Here is a 20,272-nt window from a genome sequence, read left to right on the forward strand (position 1 = left end):
AGATATTTTTAGTAGATGTGTGACTGGATTTTTATTTCACTTCTCAGTTTTTTTTACTATAACTTATAGACCTCATTTGTGCTCCTAAAACCACATCTTCTGTTCATTCAATTAGATTTGCCAATAATTCCCTTCAGTAGGCCCTCCTTGTCTGTCCTATGAAGTGGCATTCATTTTGTAGCCTTTTCACAACCATGCATTAACCTGGAGCTGCCAAGTACTCCAATTGGTCTTCACCATAGAGAGGAAGATTGAAATGGAATGACTTAGGGCCAGATTTTAGTAGCTACGCACAGGCATAGATTTGTGCGCGCACAAATCTACTCCCAATTTTATAACATGCGTGCGCAGCCGCGCGCATGTTATAAAATCTGGGGTCGGCGTGCGCATGGGGGTGCACACTTGTGCACCTTGTGCGCGCCGAGCCCTAGGGGAGCCCCCAATGGCTTTCCCCTTTCCCTCCGAGGCTGCTCTGCGCGCGCAGGAGCGGGTTTAAAAGGGTTACGCGCGTATCCCTTTTAAAATCCGCCCCTTTGTCTGCTGTGCTTGGTTTGACTGTTTGCTTTTCTGGGAATAAATGATGTAGTCTCAGACTCTTGGTAACCATTTTCCCCCTTGAAAATGTGACTTGCATTTATCCTGCTTTACAATCAGGTTTCCAAGAGCTGCTGGGGGAGGGACCAGATCAAAGACCTTGTCCCCTCTCCTCTCTCTTTGTATTTTATTTCCCACAAATCTTCTCTTTAACCATCCTGACTGGGTCTTCTAGAACTGCAAGCAGACTCCTGCAGCTTTGCATGATCCCATTCATAGCCGTCCATCTAAGCATGCTTAAATCTTGGAAAGGCTTTTCCTCCACCAGCAGGCCTGCTCCATCCGCGATGCAGATTAAAGCAATAGTTCTAGCGAGATTGCTCAGATGCCAAACTGCTTGTTCCTCATCTCTGTTGCTTCCTCTTTTTTTCATCTTATTTCTAGGCCTCTTTTCTATTGTTATTCCTCAGTTTTTAAAAATCTGCTTTTGATGCATCTGTGTTTGATGCTTTGCATTTTGCATGTGTCAGTGTGATGCTCGCATGAGCTCCTGACAGGAAGCAGTACCCTGGTTTATTTACTTCGATTTCTAGCAATGACAGTGCCTAGAGAGGAGGAGCATAAAAATATTTACAGTATGACTATCTCCTCATGGGTGAATTAGAAATCTGAACAACAAAAGGGCATCTTAAAGAAAGGAAACAAACTTTTCTGAAAGGGGGCTAGCAATTTAGATTTGACAACAAATCACAACCTGAAATGTGGCAACCATTTTATCCCTTCATGCAGCTTTTAAATAGCTATAAATTCTGAGAACCTCTTTGCACAACTTGTTTGGCTTTCCTTCTTAAAAGAACTCTTCATTTTTTATTTTTTATTTTTTGGAGATGCGGTGACCAGACCTGTACACAATACTCAAGGTGCTGTCACACTATAGATTTATACAAAGGCATTTGAACATTTTATTTGCTTTTATTGACTGCTGCTGAAGACTGAGTTAAGTATTTTTGTGTATTTACAAGGACATAAAGGCCCTTTTCCTGGGTGGTAACTCCTAATAATGGCATCCGACAGGCATTATGCAAATCATGATATTAATATGGAAACCAGTATTCTGTACATATATTTAGGATTTTTCCTCCATGTGCATTGCTTTGAACTTGTCCACATTTAGATATCCAGTTACCCAGTCTTGCTAGGTCCATCTGCAATTCCTGCTTGGGTTTAATTACTTTGAATAATTTTGTGTTATCTGTAGGTTTGGTCATCTCATTCATTGCTCCCTTTTCCAGATTGTTTATAAATAAGTTAAACAATATTGGTCCCAGTACAGATCCCTAGTGTACACTTGCTATTCAATTCTCTCCATTAGGGAAACTGACTATTTAGTTTTATTCTTTTTCCTGTCTTTTAACCAGTGGCCAGTCCACAATAGAACATTGCCTCCTGTCCCATGACTTTCTAATTTCTTGAAAAGTCTCTCATGAGGGACTTTCAGATACCTTCTGAAAATCAAAATGCATTATCTAGTAGTGGTTCATCCTTATTCATATCCTTATTTACACCTTCAAAGAATTATAATGCATTAGGCTCGTGTGACTACTTTTTGCTGAATTCTTGCAAGTTCTTCCCCATTAAGTCATGTTTATCTACTGTATATGACAAATAATTTTGTTAATGCTTCCACCATTTTACTCAGCTGGATGTCTGTAGTTTTCTGGGTCACCCCTTCAATCCTTTTTAAAAATTGGCATTACATTGGCTGTTCACCAGTCCTCTTTTACACAAATTCAAACAAATATTATTGAAAACTACAATTATTACAAAGTCCTCACTGTGTCATCAGATAATTTAAAGTTGCACATCAATAGCACCCAAATGTCAAATGAAAGCAACCAAGCCAATATATAATTATGTAACACAGAAATATACTTAATCCATTATTTAAGCCAAGATTGTAACAAAGAGAATCAATTTACAGGACCCCCCACATGGAAAAAAAATCTCTCTTCAGAAACCATTCTTTTCAAAATGACTTGAATTTATCCTTTAGTTTTCATGTAAATAGCACCCAATCAAAGCTGCCACAGACACAGACATGAGCTGTGATTTGCTGTTAAAGCTGTATTGGGGGATCTTTTCACAAAACAGTAAAAGGAGCTTTCCTTTAAAAAAAAAAAAAAAAAGAGGGCAATTAATACAATGTTTTTTTGGAAGAAACGAAAAACCACTAATTATTTAATACATCCATTTCCATATTTATTTTCCTTCATTAATTGGTGTGAATCTCAAATTTATTCAAATATTTTACTGAAAAGCATTCCTAAAAAAAAAATACTTCTGAATTTATTTACATGAGAATGTATAGCTAAAAGATTAGTATGAAATAGTAAAAGTTCTTGCAGTAATACAGGCATTCACGTAGTTGGGTTGTCTGACAAACTGCAGTAGTAAAATTGACTAGCAGCTAGGTCTGAGTGGCAGCTTGCAAATTCTGTAATAACTAGAAGTCCTAGTGGAACATTAATGCCTTCTGCGGCACCACTTTCAGTTTTGGGCGCTGCCCTTTGGTCTGGCTACCGTTCCCAGAACCTTTTCCAAGGTAATGGTAGTAGTTGAGGCAGAGTGCTCTATTCTTTTTGAAATACAGTCTGCAAAACTGAACACATTACCGCAGATGAGGCCTCACCAAAGACCCTGTACAAGGGCATTATCACCTCCTTTTTCTTACTGGTTATTCCTCTCTCTATACAGCCCAGCATTATACTGGCTTTAGATATCACCTTGTCACATTGCATCACTGTCTTTAAATTGCCAGGCACTACCACCCCAACATTCTTCTACTAGTCCGTGCACATTAGTCTTTCACCCCCATCACATACAGCTCTTGTGGATTACCACACTCCAGATGCATAAATCTGCACTTCTTGGCAGAATCCCAGCTGCCAAACCTTCGATCACGCTTCAGTCTTTCTTAAGTTACTCTTCATTCTCTCTATTTCTTCAGGCATGTCCAATTCCAAAGCGATGGAGCAGCACAGGAAAATACTTGAGTTCTGGTCAGCAGGTGCATATAGTCCTTAGCAGCCAAAAATGCAAGCAGCTGTGTTCCAGTAGACTGTAAGGCGCGTGTAGGAAGATACCCACGAGAATGACTCAAGACCCATCATTCTGTGTACCAGGAGGGCGATTTTATATTTCGCTTGCCACTGTTTGGTAACCAGCGAGGCTCATGTAAAACTGGAGTAAAGCGGTCTCTTAGTGTTTGGGTACTTGCCAGGTTCTTGTGGCCTGGTTTGGCCTCTGTTGGAAGCAGGATGCTGGGCTTGATGGACCCTTGGTCTGACCCAGCATGGCAGGTTCTTATGTTCAGAGTTGAGAGAGGATGGGATCTTAGTACACCCGTAATTGGACGACTGGCTGATTCGAGCCAAGTCATCTAAATAGAGCTGCCTGGTGACTCACAAGGTGATCTCCCTGTTGCAGGAGCTCGGCTGGGTGGTGAACCTAGCCAAGAGCAGTCTTTAGCCTACTCAGTCGCTGGAATACTTCGGGGTTTGGTTTGACATGAAGCAGGGCAAAGCATTCCTGCCGGAAGCTTGAATTCAGAAGTTGCTAGCTCAAATCCGTCTGTTGAACACTGTGCCCAACCGTATAGTTTTACCTGCAGTGGCAACCCTGGAAATGGTTTCCATGGGTGAGGGCACATATTCGTCCTCTTCAGCTCTTCCTGCTGTCTCAGTGGCACCCACCGATTCTGGACTGTTCGATTTGGCTCCACCTGCCGATGGAGGTCTTCTCCCAACTGCAGTGGTGGCCGCAGGTGGATTATCTACGGAAGTGAGTCTTCCTAACCCCACTGGACTGGCTAGTACTGACGACGGAGGCGAGTATCCTTGGTTGGGAAGCTCACTGTCAGGAGCTGACAGTGCAAGGGCGCTGGAGTTCAGAAGAGTCTCTCTGGAACAGCAATCGGCTGGAAGCTGGGGTGTTCCGGTTGGCATGTTTACAGTTCGGCGACAGGCTGCAGGGTCAAGTGGTCTGAATAACGTCGGATAATTTTTTTTGTTTATTTATCTGTTTGGTATACTGTCATTCGGTTTCGCCATCAGAACGGTTTACAGAGTCATGTAACAGGTTGTATAAACATCATCACAGTAACTTATCATGTAGTATCATGGACACCCAGTACGCTATTTGTTAAGCTTATAATTATTTTAAACCTCTGTTTTATACTCTCTCAGTCCCAAGTTCCCATAATACCTTGTTTTTTGTAACTTTTTGCTCTTCTCGTTATCGTTAATGTTATAATACCCCTATTCCTTGTAAACTGATATGATATATTTTTTCATGAATGTCGGCATATAAAAGAGTTAAATAGTATAAGTTGATTACATTTATTTATTTATTTCTTTTTGGTTTTTATATACCGGGAGTTCCTGTATACAATACATATCACTCCGGTTCACATTTAACAGAGTTAACTATCGCCGGGGAGGCGATAGTTAACTCTGTTAAATGTTAACTTACATATAATAGATATTACTTGTAAGGCTCATTATATACAGTAAGGTATTACATGCAGCAAAGATATTACATACATACTGTTGTTACAAATAGGCTTGGTTAATAAGTGAGGAAGAGAGGAATGTATATACATTTGGATCTTTAACTGCAGGGGTTAATGACTGTGGCTTACATTAAGCGGCAGGGAGGCACCAAGAGCCAACAAGTGTTGCAGGAAATAGATCATCTTATGGAATGGGCGTTGCAGGCAAAGACAACATAAGTGCAGAATTTCTCAGCAGGGAGCGCCTGGACCCAAGAGAGTGGGCATTTTCAGACGTGTTTCAGCTGATTCGGGATTGCTGGGGTCTCCCGTTCCTAGACCTGTTAGCGATTTTGCATAATGTGGAAGTTCTGCATTTCTTCAGCCACAGGAGGAAGTCATTGGGGATCGATGCCCTAGTGCAGGAGTGGCTGGAAGACAAATTGCTGTATGTCTTTCCTCCATTGCCCATGTTGGGCAGATTGATTTGAAGGATCGAACGCCACAGAGGGATGGTGCTCTTGTTTGCTCCAGATTGGCCCAGGAGATCATGGTATGCAGACCTGCGGAGGCTCCTGGTGGATTTGCCTCTTAGACTTTCAGTGCACAGGAACTTATTGCAGCAGGGACCTCTTCTTCATGATGATCCAACTCGATTTTGTCTTATAGTATGGCCCTTGAAACGGCTCACTTGCTGAAACATGGATACTCTGCAGCAGTGATTTCCAACTTGCTAAGAGCTAGAAAGTTCTCCACTTGCTTGGCCTATGTATGGATTTGGAGATTGTTTGAGGTCTGGTGTGAGGATCAAGGTACTCTTCCTTCCTTGGTCAAGATTCCGCTCACTTTGGAATTTTTGCAGGATGGATTGAATAAAGGCTTGGCTCTCAATTCCTTACAAGTGCATGTAGCGGCTCTTGCCTGTTTCAGGGATTAGGTAAATGGTGGATCCTTGTCGGCTCATCCTGATGTGGACTGTTTTCTGAAAGGAGTGAAACATCTTTGTTGTCCTTTGCGGTTTCTGGTGCCCCTATGGAGTCTTAATTTGTTTTTGGATTTTTTAGCAGGCTCTACATTTAGATTGCTATGTACTCTGCCCTTGCGGTTGTTGACCCTGAAAGCCCTGTTCTTTGTGGCAGTTTGTTCTGTGCATAGGGTTTCCGAACTGCAGGCCTTGTCTAGCCGGGAGCCATTTCTCCAGGTGATTCCAGGGGCAGTACAGTTGCGAACTGTTCCTTTTCACTGAAGATGGTCACTGAGTTTCACTTGAATCAGTCCATCTCCCTGCTGTCTCTGCACAGAGAAAGAGATGTAGAGGAGTATCGCCTGTTGCGACCCTTGGATGTTGAGACAGGTATCTGGAGGTTATTGAGCCTTTGCGGAAGTTGGATCGCCTGTTTGTCCTTCATGGCAGTACTAGACAGGGAGAGCCAGCCTCGCAGGCTACAATAGCTCGCTGGATTAAGGAGGCTGCATACATGGATGCTGGGAAGCCATTATCTAGTCAGGTTAGGGCTCATTCAGCTAGGGTTCAGGCAGTGTCATGGGCATAAGTTAGAATTTTGTCTCCCATTGACATTTGCTGAGCTGTGACGTGGTCTTCCTTGCACACCTTTTCCAGGTATTATCGTCTGGATGTTCAGGCCTGGGAGGATGTGGCCTTTGCACTTGCTGTTTTGACTGGACCACGGGCAGCCTCCCGCCCTATTTGGGAGAAGCTTAGGTATATTCCACTTGTCCTCGATTCATCTGACTGGACGCTAAGAAATGAGAAATTACTACTTACTTGATAGTTTCCTTTTCTTTAGTACAGTCAGATGAATCCAGCTTCCCTCCCTTGGCTGCTGAATGATTGCATAATGATTCTCCTGTGTGTTACAGGGATTACTGGTAAATGCTACTCCAGTCCCTAGACTAGTGTTATTACATTTTTGTTTGAGCTGAATGTTGGCTGAGTATTGCAGTAGTTATCTGTTTTTAATCAAATTTTTTGCTAGTCTGTCCACAGTTGCTTTTGAAGAAAATACTGGCAGGCTGAAGTCACTGCAGTTTGCTCCGTCTCCATCTGCTGGTAGAGGTGCATAACCCACTTGTTCTGGATTTATCTGACTGTCCTAAAGAAAAGGAAATTATCAGGTAAGAATAAATTCATTCTCTCTCTCTCTCTCTCTCTCTTTATCTCTTGAAACCTTGTTTTTTTTCTGTCTGTTGACTAAATTATAAAATGTACAGAGCAAGTACTCTTTTGTGTATCTGTACAGTACTGCATACGTGTTTTTTCAGATGAAGACCCTGAGAAGCAATCTAATAGAAGGGTCTAAATATGTATGCCCTAGAAGAAAAAAGAGATAAGGGATATGATAGATATTCCAGAACCTCAAAGATATAAATAATGTGCAAGAAGCAAACATTTATCAGGGGAAAGAAAATCCCCCTGTTTCTATCCTTCCCTTTCTAAGTAAAGTCCATTAAAAAAAAAAAAAAGGTACTATCAGAGCACTTGCATACTACTAGTGCCCTTGACTCTTTTCAATACAACTTTAGGCCGTAGTACAGCACCAAAACCACACTACTGAGTCTAGTGGACAAACTCTGGTTCAGTCTTGAACAGGGGAAATTGACCTTACTCATCTTCCTGGACTTTTTGTCAGAATTTGACATAATAGACCATAGCCTTCTCCTCACCTGACTGTGTGAGATAGGGATGGCTGGTTCAGCACTTGCCTGGTTTACAACTTTCCTCCAAGACTACACCCAAACTGTTTCAATGGGAGGCCACTGTCTCTGAATCTCACTTGCTTTGCTACATAGTATTCCATTTCTGTCCTCTCGCCGATTCAATATATACCCAAACCCTCTGAAAATTCATCAGGGCTTACCACGCCATTCATAATGCCAGTGTGGATCCTACTCCTAATCCTTCTGAGTGAAAATCAAGAGCAGATTTTCACTCACATCAATTGCCAATTGGCTATACCAAAATAAGCTCAACCCCCAAAAGACAAAAGAACATAAGTTGCCATACTGGGTCAGACCGAGGGTCCATCAAGCCAAGCATCCTGTTTCCAACAGTGGCCAATCCATGATACAAGTACCTGGCAAATATCCAAACAGTAAATAAATCCCATACTACTAATGCCAATAATAAGCAGTGGCCATTCCCTAAGTCAATTTGATTAATAACAGTTTATGGACTTCTCCTCCAGGAACTTGTCCAAACCTTTTTTAAACCCAGCTACACTAATTTTCTTATCCACATCCTCTGGCAATGAATTCCAGAACTTAATTGTTTTTGAGTGAAAAAGAATTTTCTCCAATTTGATTTAAATGTGCTACTTGCTAACTTCATGTAGTGCCCCTAAACCTTCTATTACTGAAAGAGTAAATAATAAATTCACATTTAACCTGTTCTAGTCCTCTCTTGATTTTATAGAGATGCTCCCATTCCCAAAAAGTAATGCTTGGAAGAACAACTTTTACTCTCAGCTTGCAAATTTGGAGTCTTGGCTTTATACTAGACTCCAAACTGACAATTAAAACACAGGCACTCACAGCAACTAAAGCTGCTTTCTTCTATCTTCATTACCTCCAACCATTACTGGACAATGCCACCTTCATAACTGCTATTTGCACAACTATCATCTCTCGCCTGAATTAATGTAACACACATTATGTAAGTCTTCCCACCACCCTAACCTACCATCTTCAGCTTATACAGAATATTGCGGCCCACCTGATAATGAAGGTGCATAAATTTTACCATATCACCTCAGTCTTGAAAAGTTTACACTGGCTGCCAATGCTCCACTGCACCAAATTCAAGATCTCGATCTTGACTTACACAGACGTCCAAGACCTTACGTCATCCTACCTCAGCAATGCCATTACCCACTGTGAGCCCTCCTGCCCCCTACACAAGCTTGTCTTATGACCACCACGCCTTAAAACCATGTGACTTGCCAGCATTAGGAACAGAACCCTTGCAGGTTCTACTCCCATCCTTTGGAGTATTCTGCCTCATCAGACTGGTCTCTGACTTCTTATCTTTCAGAAAACTATTAAAAATGTGGTTGTAATTGGCACCAACCAATACCATCTGCATTCACTTTGCTCAAACCTTTAAAAACCTTGTTCAGACCCTTGACATTTGTACCTCTTTGGACAGAATTGCCCCATTCAACCTGAACAAGACACTTGAATCAACAGAGCTACTAAGCAACTCATTAACTCAAATCTGTTATAGTCTCTCATCCTAGCACTGAGACACACTGAATCCTCATCTCTGTGTGTATGTGAATCTACCAAGCAAACAATATTATTTCATTTTCTCTTACATCCATATCTTATTGTACTTGATTACTATTTAACTAATTGTAACTCGCTTTAAACTCTTGGTGGAAAAGGGTGTCATAAATAAATGATGATAATGATGATAATGATGAATTGTAAACCGCCTTGAAATGAATTTGAAAGTCTGTATATAAAGTGAAATAAATAAATAAATAAATGAGGCTCCAAAGGGTTAGATTTAGAGAATATTTGTTCATGGAAAAAGGGTAGTTGAATCATGGATTGGTCTTCCAGGGGAGGTGATGGAGAGAAAAACATTAACAAAATTCAAGAAAATATGAAATGAGCACAGAGGGAGCCCTGCATGTACCTTGTAGAGGCCCTGCAGTGGATGACTGACATTATTTGTCATGGACCTAAGCCTGAAAGACAAGAGCTCTGTACTCAACCAAAACAATTGATGAGCTCAAAAAAGCTTAGATTCAGACTGTAGTTCATGCTCAAGCTTCAGAATGCCTACTGTGGTTTTTGACTGTATTAACAATGTCAAATACAGCAAAGAAATGTCTTCCATTAACCTTTTGATTAGCAATACATTTGCATTGTGTAAGTACATGTATATATATATATATTTTTTTTTTTGAAGTGCTCGTGCTTGGTGCTTCTTTTCCTCTGATACATCCTCTCTTTTCATTTGTCAACCTCCAAAACATCTCAGCCTTGTCATAGATATCCCCTTGATACCAGGGAGGGAAATCTGTCCACTTTGACTCTGGAGGACACCCATATTCAACCACCCATTCTCTACTTGCATCCTACGGTGTTTGAGTCAGGGCTGGCCTTGGCCTTGATTGCAGCCTGGTATAGGTGATATGATTGCAGCTCCCATGAGAACAGAGAATCCGGTGGAAAGGCCCGCTAAGTAGTGTTAGCCTTGCCTGTAGGTAGAACAGCAGGATCACAAAGTCTGGAAAACCCTCAAAAGTCACTGATGAGAGCTTTGTAGTCAAATAAAATATATTGTTGATTTTAAATAAGCCCTCAACACCTAGACCACTGTTCTGGGTCAGGACTCATAATGCAAGCAATGGATGGGTACTCCTAAGTGACCTGGACTGGCCACTGTCTGAGACAGAATGCTGGGCTTGGTGAACCATTGGTCTGTCTCCCTGCTTGGCATGTCTTATATTTTTGGCCGGATTACCCAAATCCATAACACTAATGATGAGAAGAATCATGCCATGCTGTATAACCTTGTTGAATTATTAGATTCAGTAAAAGCTTGTTCCTTCTACGTTTGGCATCTTTCAGCTTCAATAATGTATGTTGTTAGTTGTGCCCTTTCAATAGCATGAATGCTAATAAGTTAATACCGGACCTGAGACAGGTTTTACATGTTTAGCTTTATTAAGTGCACACTAAAAAGCAGGAGAGGAGAGCATACTGTGCTATGTGCCAATCTGCCTTAGCATGTATGCTAAACATAAGAACATAAATTACCAATAGCAAGCCTGCAATTGCATTTTTCTGTTCTTTCAGCAGTCTGGGATGTATATTATCTGGTCCAGGTGAATTGCTTCTCTTTAGCTTGTCAGTTTGCTATATTACATCTTCCAGGTACTCTGAGATTTGTTTCATTTCCTCTGTATCGCCACCTTTAAATATAATTTCTGGAAAGGGTATCCCTTTCATCTTTCTTAGTGAAAAATTAATTTAGTCTCTCTGCTATGGCATTGTCATCCCAACATTCCCTTTTTATCCCTCATTCATCTACTGGTCCAACTCACTCCTTGCAAGCTTTTTACTTGGAATATACCTGAATAAGTTTATATGAGATTTTGCTTTCATGGCAAGCTACATTTCAAATTTTCTCTTTGCCTTCCTTATCAATGCTTTGCATCTAACATGCAAGTGTGTATGCTGTTTCTTGTTTTCTTCATTTGGATCCCTCTTCCATTTCTTGAAAGATGTTCTTTTAACCTCTCTCACCTCACTTTTTAACCATGCTGGTAGACATTTAGCCTTCCTTCTGCCTTTTCAGATGCGTGGAATACATCTGGTCTGGGCTTCCAAGATGGTATTTTTAAATAAGGAATAACAGTACATGCAACCAAAGGATGAAACCACAAAGCATATGCGTGCCGTGTCCACCGTAATCATTAAGAGACTTTATTTTCATAGTAAATGCATTTTTATTCAAGAGCTTCAAAGTGCAAGTGTAAACAAATCAGTATGTCTCCCGACAAGGACCCATGTTTTGCCCAAGCCTTAGCTGTTGCCCTGTAGTTCTTCCCATTGCAGCCTTCGGGCGAAACACGGTTTCGTGTTGGGGGACATAGTGATTTGTTTATACTTGCACTTTGAAGCTCTTGAATACAAATACATTTACTATGAAAAAAAAGTCTCTTTCGATGGACACTGTCAGCTACCACACATGCATTTGCTTTCTGGTTTCATTTTTAAACAAGGTCCATGCCTGATGTAAATTCTTAACCTTTGCTCCTTTCAGTTTTCTCTTAACCATTTTCCTCATTTTATCATAATCATACTTTTGAAAGTTAAATGCTGTCCCAGTGGATTTCTTTAATGTCTTCCTTCCAGTAGTTAAATTTGATCATGAAGTGATCATTATTGTCACTTGGCTCCAACACTGTTACCTCTCACACCAAATCCTGTGTTCCACTAAGGACTAGGTCTAAAATAGTTTCCCATCTTGTTCATTCTTGTATCAGCTGCTCCATGAAGCAGTCATTTATTTCATCTAGGATGTCCTGATGTGACATTCACCCAATTAATACTGGAGTAATTGAAATCACCCATTATTACTGTGCTGCTGATTTTGTTAACTTCCCTAATTTCTTTTAGCATTTCATTGTCTGTCTGCCTTCATTCTTGCCGTTGGACAGCAACATATCCTCACTGCTTTTTCATTCTCCTTTTTACCTGGAATTTAAATCCATAAAGATTCAGTATTGCATTTTGTTTCCTGTAGAACTTTTATCCTGTTTGACTCAATGCCCTCTTTAATATATAGTATCACCCTTCTATCAATCTGATCCATCCTTTCATTTTGATATAATTTGTACCCTGGTATCGCAGTGTCTCATTGTTAGTCTCCTGCCAGGTCACTGAGATGCCAGTTATATCTACCTCTTTATTCAGTGCTATGCACTCGTAACTCTCCCATTTTATTTTTTGGGCATCTAGCATTCGTATGCAACATTTCAAAGTACGTTTTTTATTTGTATTAACAACTTGCTTATCAGTTGACAGAGGTAATTAGCAATCTTTCTGCTCTGTCTGCTCTTTACTTTACCTGGTTCACTTTAGCATTTATTGCAACTTCTTGACTGGGAAGCCCTAATTTCCCTATCTTTCAAGGATACATCATTCTGAACCATGCGCTTCTGAGTGACTATCGCCTTTCACCTTCATCTAGTTTAAAAGCTGCACTGTCTCCTTTTGTAAAGGTTAGTGCCTGCAGTCTGGTTCCACTCTGATTAAGGTGGAGTCCATCCTTTTGGAAAAGGCCTCCCCTTCCCCAAAATGATGCCCGGTTTCTAACACACCTGTCTTCCTTGCACCATCGTTTCATCCATGTATTGAGACTCTGGAGCTTTGCCTGCCTCTAGGGTCTTGTACATGGAATGGGAAGCATTTCTGAGAATAATCCTCTGACGGTTATAGATTTCAACTTTCTATCTAAAATTCTGACTTTGGCTTCCAGAGCCTCCCTCCTGCAGTTATCTATGTCATTAGTACCCACATGTACCGAGACGGCCGGCTTCTCCCCAGTGCTATCTAAAATCCTATTTATGTGATGCGTGAGGCACGCCATCTTCCAACCAGGCAGGCAAGTTACCAAGCGATCCTCACATTCTCCAGCCACCCAGCTATCTATGTTCCTAATAATCAAATCACTAAGTACAGGGTGGCCCATGGAAAAGTAGCCTGCCTCCAATAACTGATATTGGAGGTGGGCTACTTTTCCATGGGCCATGCTTTATAAAAACCGTCCTAACCCTTCCTTCCTGGGTACATGCCCCTGGAGACATAACCTCTGCGCAAGAGGATACTCTATCACCTTGAGGGCAGGTCTTAGCTACAGAATTGCTTTCTGCCTACCAAGGTGATGCTGTCCTTCCAGGTGACCTTTCTTCTCCAAGGCAGCACAGGAGCTTCCAGATTGGAGGTGGGACTGCTCTACTGTGTCCCTGAAGGTCTCCTCTATATTCCTTCTGTCCCCCTTAGCTCTTCCAGGTCTGCCATCTAGCCTCCAGAGATCAGACTCGTTGCATAGGCCTCTATGTACATAAGTAACTTTATTTTCTAGATATTTCTATACATTTTGGTCACTTTTCATGTACAGGATATATGATTTCACCATTTGTGTTATAGATATTTTAGTTATATTATGATGAATCGCTTTTAATTGTTGTTGACTATCTGAGAGAGCTGTTTTTGCACACTATATCATTAGCCAAGGGAGAACCCATGGCAGTACCCTGGACTTGTTTAATAAAAATCAACCATTGAATAAAAGATATGGACATAACTACAGATATTGACAATGAATGGATTTCAGCAGGCAGCAGTGGAATCTTGTGGACTTCTGAACTGAAGCGCTGCATGACATAAAGCCCCTGCACATGAAGGGTATGTGCCAGCTCAAAACCTTTCAGTCTGACCTTGAGAGCATAATCCAGACCAGAGCATTTTCCTTAAAGTTGCCTTATGCTTGCTTAAACCCTGCATTTGCAGTGATTATGTGTATGCATGTTACAGTACTTTACAGTCACATTACACACAAAACTTTGTGCAGTGTTGCAGGGTAAGTATTTGTGACTAGGACACTCTGGGATGTGAGAGATTTAGGCTTCATCCGCTATAGAGGAAGGATGATATTTTCATCTGTTTATTTATTTATGTATTACTGAGCTGGATAAAGCTCTGGCATATACTTCCAGAAGAAATTAACTTGGCTGCTTATTCAGCAAAAAGATCAGAACCCCGAGATCAGAGGATATGATGATCTGCTTACATTTTTGGTGCTGATCCAGAGTGATGTTGCTGTTCTTTCATGAAGGATTGGTTGTGACAGTTTTTTCATTTTCTTATTTTTTTTAATTTAAAATTTTGTTTTTTCTTCTGGATCACCACCAGCCATCTGCCAGAGAGGTTTGTGAAAAATTATGTAATTTGCAGGACTTTTCGTCTCACTTCAACCACACCTACTGTTTCTGTATATATAAGCTTTCCTTGGAGAGTTATAAGCATAACATAAGGGGAAACCTTCCCTGATTAGGACCACACTGCGTTTGGAGTATTTTGTTGGCGAGTTCCTATCACAATTGGTAATAAATCTTGCTATTAAAAATCCTTACCTCCAAAGATTTCAAGTTTGGCTTTCTGAATTGCACTAGCAGTATAATTCTATTTATATTATTTTCTTGTTTCTTTCCCCTCTAGTGCTTTGTGTCTTATCTGCGTTCAGTCTATTTAATGAAGAATAAAGATGTATTTGATGTGTTCAAGTTGTCTTTAACAGAATATGCCCTGTAAGTATTGTCACCTAAGTATGAATTTCAAAGTGAAGTACTATAAAATGTTGGGATGTAAAAATATTTGTATGTATCATGTCTGTGTTTTTTGGGGATAACCACACAAAGAAACATGGATGAATTAGCACAAAGTTGAAGCTTGCTTTTCATATTGCTTTATGGGAGAGGAGAAGCACATTTGCAGGAATAAATAATCAAGCTAGCAGAGAAGGACTAAAGTTCATTTCCTAGTGTGTAGCAGATGGACTCAGGACTAATGGGTATAGTGTACTCCTGCTAGCAGTTGGAGACGGATCAGATTTCAATCTGACGTCAGCCCCTAGTACATATACCCCTGCAGGAAGTGCAGCTCTTCAGTATTTTCCGTCTCCATAGCAGTTAGGGACTATCTGCACGCTCTCAAGCGTTAGATCAAATTTAAAGAAGAAAACCCAAAATTGAAAGAAGAAAACCTACCTGAAGACGAGCCCCGCTCTCCTGTGGTGATACCCTCGGGTCCCTCCCCCAGTTGAGATTCCCGAGGTGATTTCCGTGGTCCCTTGGAGGTGAGCCTCAGTCCGGCGGCCGAATCGCGGCGAGGACCTAGCCCCCGATCCTTCGGGCATGGCTGAGAGGCAGCGGGTGCACCCTCGAGCGTGGCGGTGAAGGTATTTGCCCTTCCCCCCCCCCCCCCCCCGCAGCCGGAGACCGCCCGGGACGAAACCGGGAAGCGCCGAAGACAAGGTAAGGTAGAAATCTTCTACTCGAATCGGTCTCCGAGGGTCGAGGACGAGCACAGGTCACCGACTGGGATCAGTGCCATCGGGTTGATCCGCCCTAGCAGGGCCAGGCCCTGGCTACTCCAAGAGTCTGCCCACGTGGAGACTCTCCGAGGGGGTCGCCATATTGCCCGCGTGCTTGCTGTCGCCATCTTGGCCTACTTGCCGCGCCGTTCGCCTTCGAGCGCACATCTCCGAGCCAGGCGCACAAAGCACTTGTGCGCCTAAATCCTTGCGCGCATAACTTGCACGCACATAGCAGAGGGCATATCTACGGCACAGCCGCGCGCACAACTTACATGCTCAATCTAAGCGCACCGGAGCTCATAAGATTTATGCGCTGACAACCATGGCACCCCCAGGAACAGAAATTAAAGCGCAATAGATCGATGGCGGGGGTGGAAGGGAAATAGATCGATGGCGGGGGTGGAAGGGAAATAGATCGATGGCGGGGGTGGAAGGGAAATAGAACAAAAAAGCCACAAGGGCAAGAGAAACAGATAAGTATGGGAAAGAAAAAAAAAAGGCCTCTGCCCAGCATGCCACATCAGAGCCACACAAAGCGAGGAGGCCGACGCCCTGTGCACGCAGTGCGAGGAGGCCCTGGGAGATCCAGCTCAGGGCCATTCCCACTCAGGGCCGAGTTCCAGCTCCTCAGGAGGCACCCCGGACCTAGCCAAGGGGATCCCCCACAGACGGCGACCCCCAAGGAACCAGCACCCCTCGGCTTTGATCCAGTGTCCATATCATGGGTGGACTTTTTCAAGGTGATTCACGCCTTTGTTCAAATGGAAACCGAATCTCTGGCTGTCCAGCCACATGCTCCACCGGAGGACCCACATGCTCCAGGCCCCTCAAGACCTAGGCACAGGCTCCCATTACCCAGAAGCCCCACCTACGGGGACTCGGACACCTCTGAGGAAGAAGCCGAACCCCTAGAAGAAGGGGAGCTCCCCCCCGGGGACAGAGCCTCACCGAACCATGAGACGCTTCTTCACAAAGGACGAGCTCCCGGACCTGGTCAATCAGTGTCTGACGGAGCTCACTATCCCGGGCCCAGGCACTTCGGGGGAACTGAAACCGAACCCCCTGCTGGAGGGTCTTCAACAGACTTCTCGCCATTTCCCTCTGTTACAAGCAGCACAACAGCTGATTGACCTGGAATGGAATGCTCCGGAGTCCGCATTCAAAGGGGGACGAACCTTGGCAGCCCTGTACCCCCTGGACCCAGCAACCAAAGATCTTCTTGCATGCCCAAGAGTGGATGCTATGGTCTGTGCGGTCTCTAGGCGCACCACTATCCCAGTGGAAGGAGGAGCTGTGCTCAGAGATGCACATGACCGACGTCTGGAGTCCATCCTCAAACAATCATTTGACGTCGCCGCTATGTCTCTACAAATTGCGGCTTGCTGTACCGTGGTGACACGTGCCTGCCTATCACAAACCAGGAACAACACCCCGGGAGAAGACATGGAACCAGCGGTATCATTCCTAGCGGACGCTGCCTCCGACCTAGTGCGCACAGCGGCCAGAGGAGTGTCCTCTGCGGTGGCTGCCAGGAAACAACTCTGGCTCCGAAGCTGGTCGGCCGACGCATCTTCCAAAACGCGCTTCACATGGATGCCTTCAAAGGATCCCTCCTGTTCGGCAGCGAACTAGAGAAACTGGCCGACAAATGGGGCGAGTCTCCATTGCTGTGACTGCTGGAAGATAAGACAAAGAGAAATCAGCGTCCCTTCCCCAGGTCCTCCAGGGGCAGAAGTTCGCAGCGCTTCAATCCTTACAGGAACAACTATCAAGCGCCCCACCCTACGGGCAGGAACCAGTCCTTTCGGACCAAGCACAACAAGAGGGGAGCCAGCTCGGGTACGGGCCCCAGCCGCACCACACAATGAGATTCAGCCGACCCATCCAAGGGAAGAAGCCATAGGAGCCAGATTAGCCCTATTCTACCACAGATGGGTCGAGATAACCTTGGACAAGTGGGTCCTAGCCATCATTCGGGGTGGGGGGGGTTACTACCTGGATTTCCTACGAACCCCTCTGGACAAGTACGTGGAGTCCCCTTGCGACGACCCTCCAAGAGGGCGGCAGTGGAAGCTACACTGTCCAGGCTACTGGCCCTCGAGGCCATAACCCCAGTACCTCCACAGGAAATAAATATTGGCCATTATTCCATTTATTTTATCGTTCCCAAGAAAGAGGGAACATTCAGGCCCATCCTGGATCTCAAGTCGGTCAACCGCCACCTCAGGATCCCTCAGTTCCGCATGGAAACCCTATGATCCGTTATAAGGGCGATACAACCAGGAGAGTTTCTCACATCCCTGGATCTTTTGGAGGCCTATCTGCACATCCCCATTCATCAGGAACATCAGCGCTACCTACGCTTCAAAGTCCTGAACCGTCACTACCAGTTCCGGGCACTACCCTTCGGGTTAGCCACAGCACCCCGGACGTTCACCAAGGTAATAGTGGTGGTGGCGACAACACTGAGGAAGGAAGGAATCCTTGTTCACCCCTACCTGGATGATTGGCTGATCAGAGCAAAGTCACCGGAGGAAAGCCGCCAAACAACCAGCAGAGTCATAACTCTACTGGAAAGCCTAGGTAGTCAGCACAAACAAAAGTTCCCTACAGCCCTCACAGTCGCTGGAATACCTAGGAGTCCGATTCAACACCAAAGAGGACAAGGTCAGCCTGATCCCCACAATGAGATCAAAATTGTGGAACCGGCTAAAAACCTTGCTGGATGAACCTCGTCCCACAGCATGGGATTACCTGCAAGTCCTCGGGCTGATGGCATCCACACTGGAAGTTAAACATGAGACCCCTATAGCGCTCACTCCTATCAGGGTGGAGCCCACGGTCCCAGAACTACACCGTACGTCTATCACTCCCGGGCAGAGTTCGGACCCAGCTACGGTGGTGGCTGCAGGCCAGCCACATGAGCTGGGGATCAAAACTATCCTCCCCAACCTGGACTTTACTCACCACAGATGCCAGTCTACGAGGATGGGGAGCACACTGCGAGGAGCTAACCGCCCAAGGGCAGTGGAATGCAGAAGAGGCGGGATGGAACATCAACCGCCTAGAAGCGCGAGCAGTCAGAGTAGCCTGCATGCGGTTCGTCCACAGACTTCGAAACAAAGCGGTCAGAGTAATGTCGGACAACGCCACGACAGTGGCCTACATCAACTGGCAGGGGGCAACCAGAAGCCAACAGGATTCCCTAGAAATAGACCCCCTGATGGCGTGGGCGGAAGCAAACCTCCTGGAGATCTCCGCTGTCCACATCGCCGGGAAAGACAACAACATGGCAGACTTCCTCAGCAGGGAAAGTCTAGACCCAGGAGAATGGAGGCTGTCACCCACAGCCTTCAAGATAATAGTGGATCGGTGGGGGACACCGGACATGGACCTTCTGGCAAACAGATCCAACGCCCAAGTATCCAGATACTTCAGCCGCAGGCGGGAACCGCAGTCCCAAGGGATCGATGCCCTGGTACAGCCCTGGCCCCCGGGGACTCTACTATACGCCTTCCCGCCGTGGCCCCTACTGGATGCAATCATTCACAAGATACACCTACACAAGGGACTAGTTCTTCTGGTGGCTCCGGACTGGCCAAGAAGACCCTGGTACGCAGACATGAGAAGACTGCTGGCAGGGAACCCCCTACCCCTGCCCCCACACAGGGACCTGCTACAACAAGGTCCGATCCTCCATGAGGACCCAGCTCAATTCTCTCTTACGGTCTGGCCATTGAGAGGGCTCGCCTGAGAAAGAGCGGGTACTCTGGGGCGGTAATCGACACCCTCCTCCGAGCACGCAAGTTCTCCACATCACTAACGTACATAAGTATCTGGAGAGTATTTGAAGCCTGATGTGAAGACCACAACATCAAGCCACGCTCATTCACAGTTCCCGTGATCCTGGAATTCTTACAGAAGGGCCTGTCCCTCAACTCCATCAAGGTACAGGTGGCTGCCCTGTCATGCTACAGCTCCAAGAGCGAGAACGACAGCATAGCCTCTCACCCGGACGTGTCACACTTCCTGAAAGGAGTCAAACACGTTCGCCCACCACTACAGTGGCCGGTACCTCTGTGGAATCTCAATCTCGCTTTGGTCTTCGTAGCGGGAACCGCCTTCAGACCCCTATGAGTCCTATCCCTTCGCCTGTTAACCTTGAAGACTGTGTTTTTACTGGCGGTGTGTTCAGCCTGCCGCATATCGGAACTACAAGCACTGTCCTGCCGTGAGCCATTCCTCAGGCTCACCCCAGGGTCCATCCAACTACGCACGGTCCCCTCCTTCCTCCCCAAAGTGGTCTCACACTTCCACCTTAACCAGACCATCTCGCTACCACGTCGGATGGCCGGAAGAATTCGGAAGAAGCCTGTAGTCTCCGCCACCTCAGCATCGGCAGACTCCTATCCAGATACCTGGAAATGTCCGAGCTCATACGAAAAACGGACCACCTTTTCGTCCTTTACAGCGGAAAGAGACAAGGGGAAGCGGCCTCACGGGCAACCATCGCCTGCTGGATCAAGGAAGTCATCAAGGCGGCCTACGTAGAA

At 44.6% G+C, this 20,272-nt stretch overlaps 1 protein-coding gene across 3 annotated transcripts in view; it reads left to right on the forward strand.

Annotated features, from left to right (window-relative positions):
* DDX10 (DEAD-box helicase 10) overlaps positions 1-20,272 on the forward strand; it is a 759,707-nt gene that overhangs the window by 138,942 nt on the left and 600,493 nt on the right. For all 3 annotated transcript variants that reach the window (XM_029602477.1, XM_029602475.1, XM_029602474.1), the window contains exon 12: positions 14,843-14,931. In XM_029602477.1, the coding sequence (XP_029458337.1) occupies positions 14,843-14,931 (89 nt within the window). The remainder of the gene's footprint in view (positions 1-14,842; positions 14,932-20,272) is intronic.

The sequence above is a fragment of the Rhinatrema bivittatum genome, chromosome 5 (genome assembly GCF_901001135.1).
Source record: "Rhinatrema bivittatum chromosome 5, aRhiBiv1.1, whole genome shotgun sequence".
In the NCBI taxonomy this organism is placed as follows: domain Eukaryota; kingdom Metazoa; phylum Chordata; class Amphibia; order Gymnophiona; family Rhinatrematidae; genus Rhinatrema; species Rhinatrema bivittatum.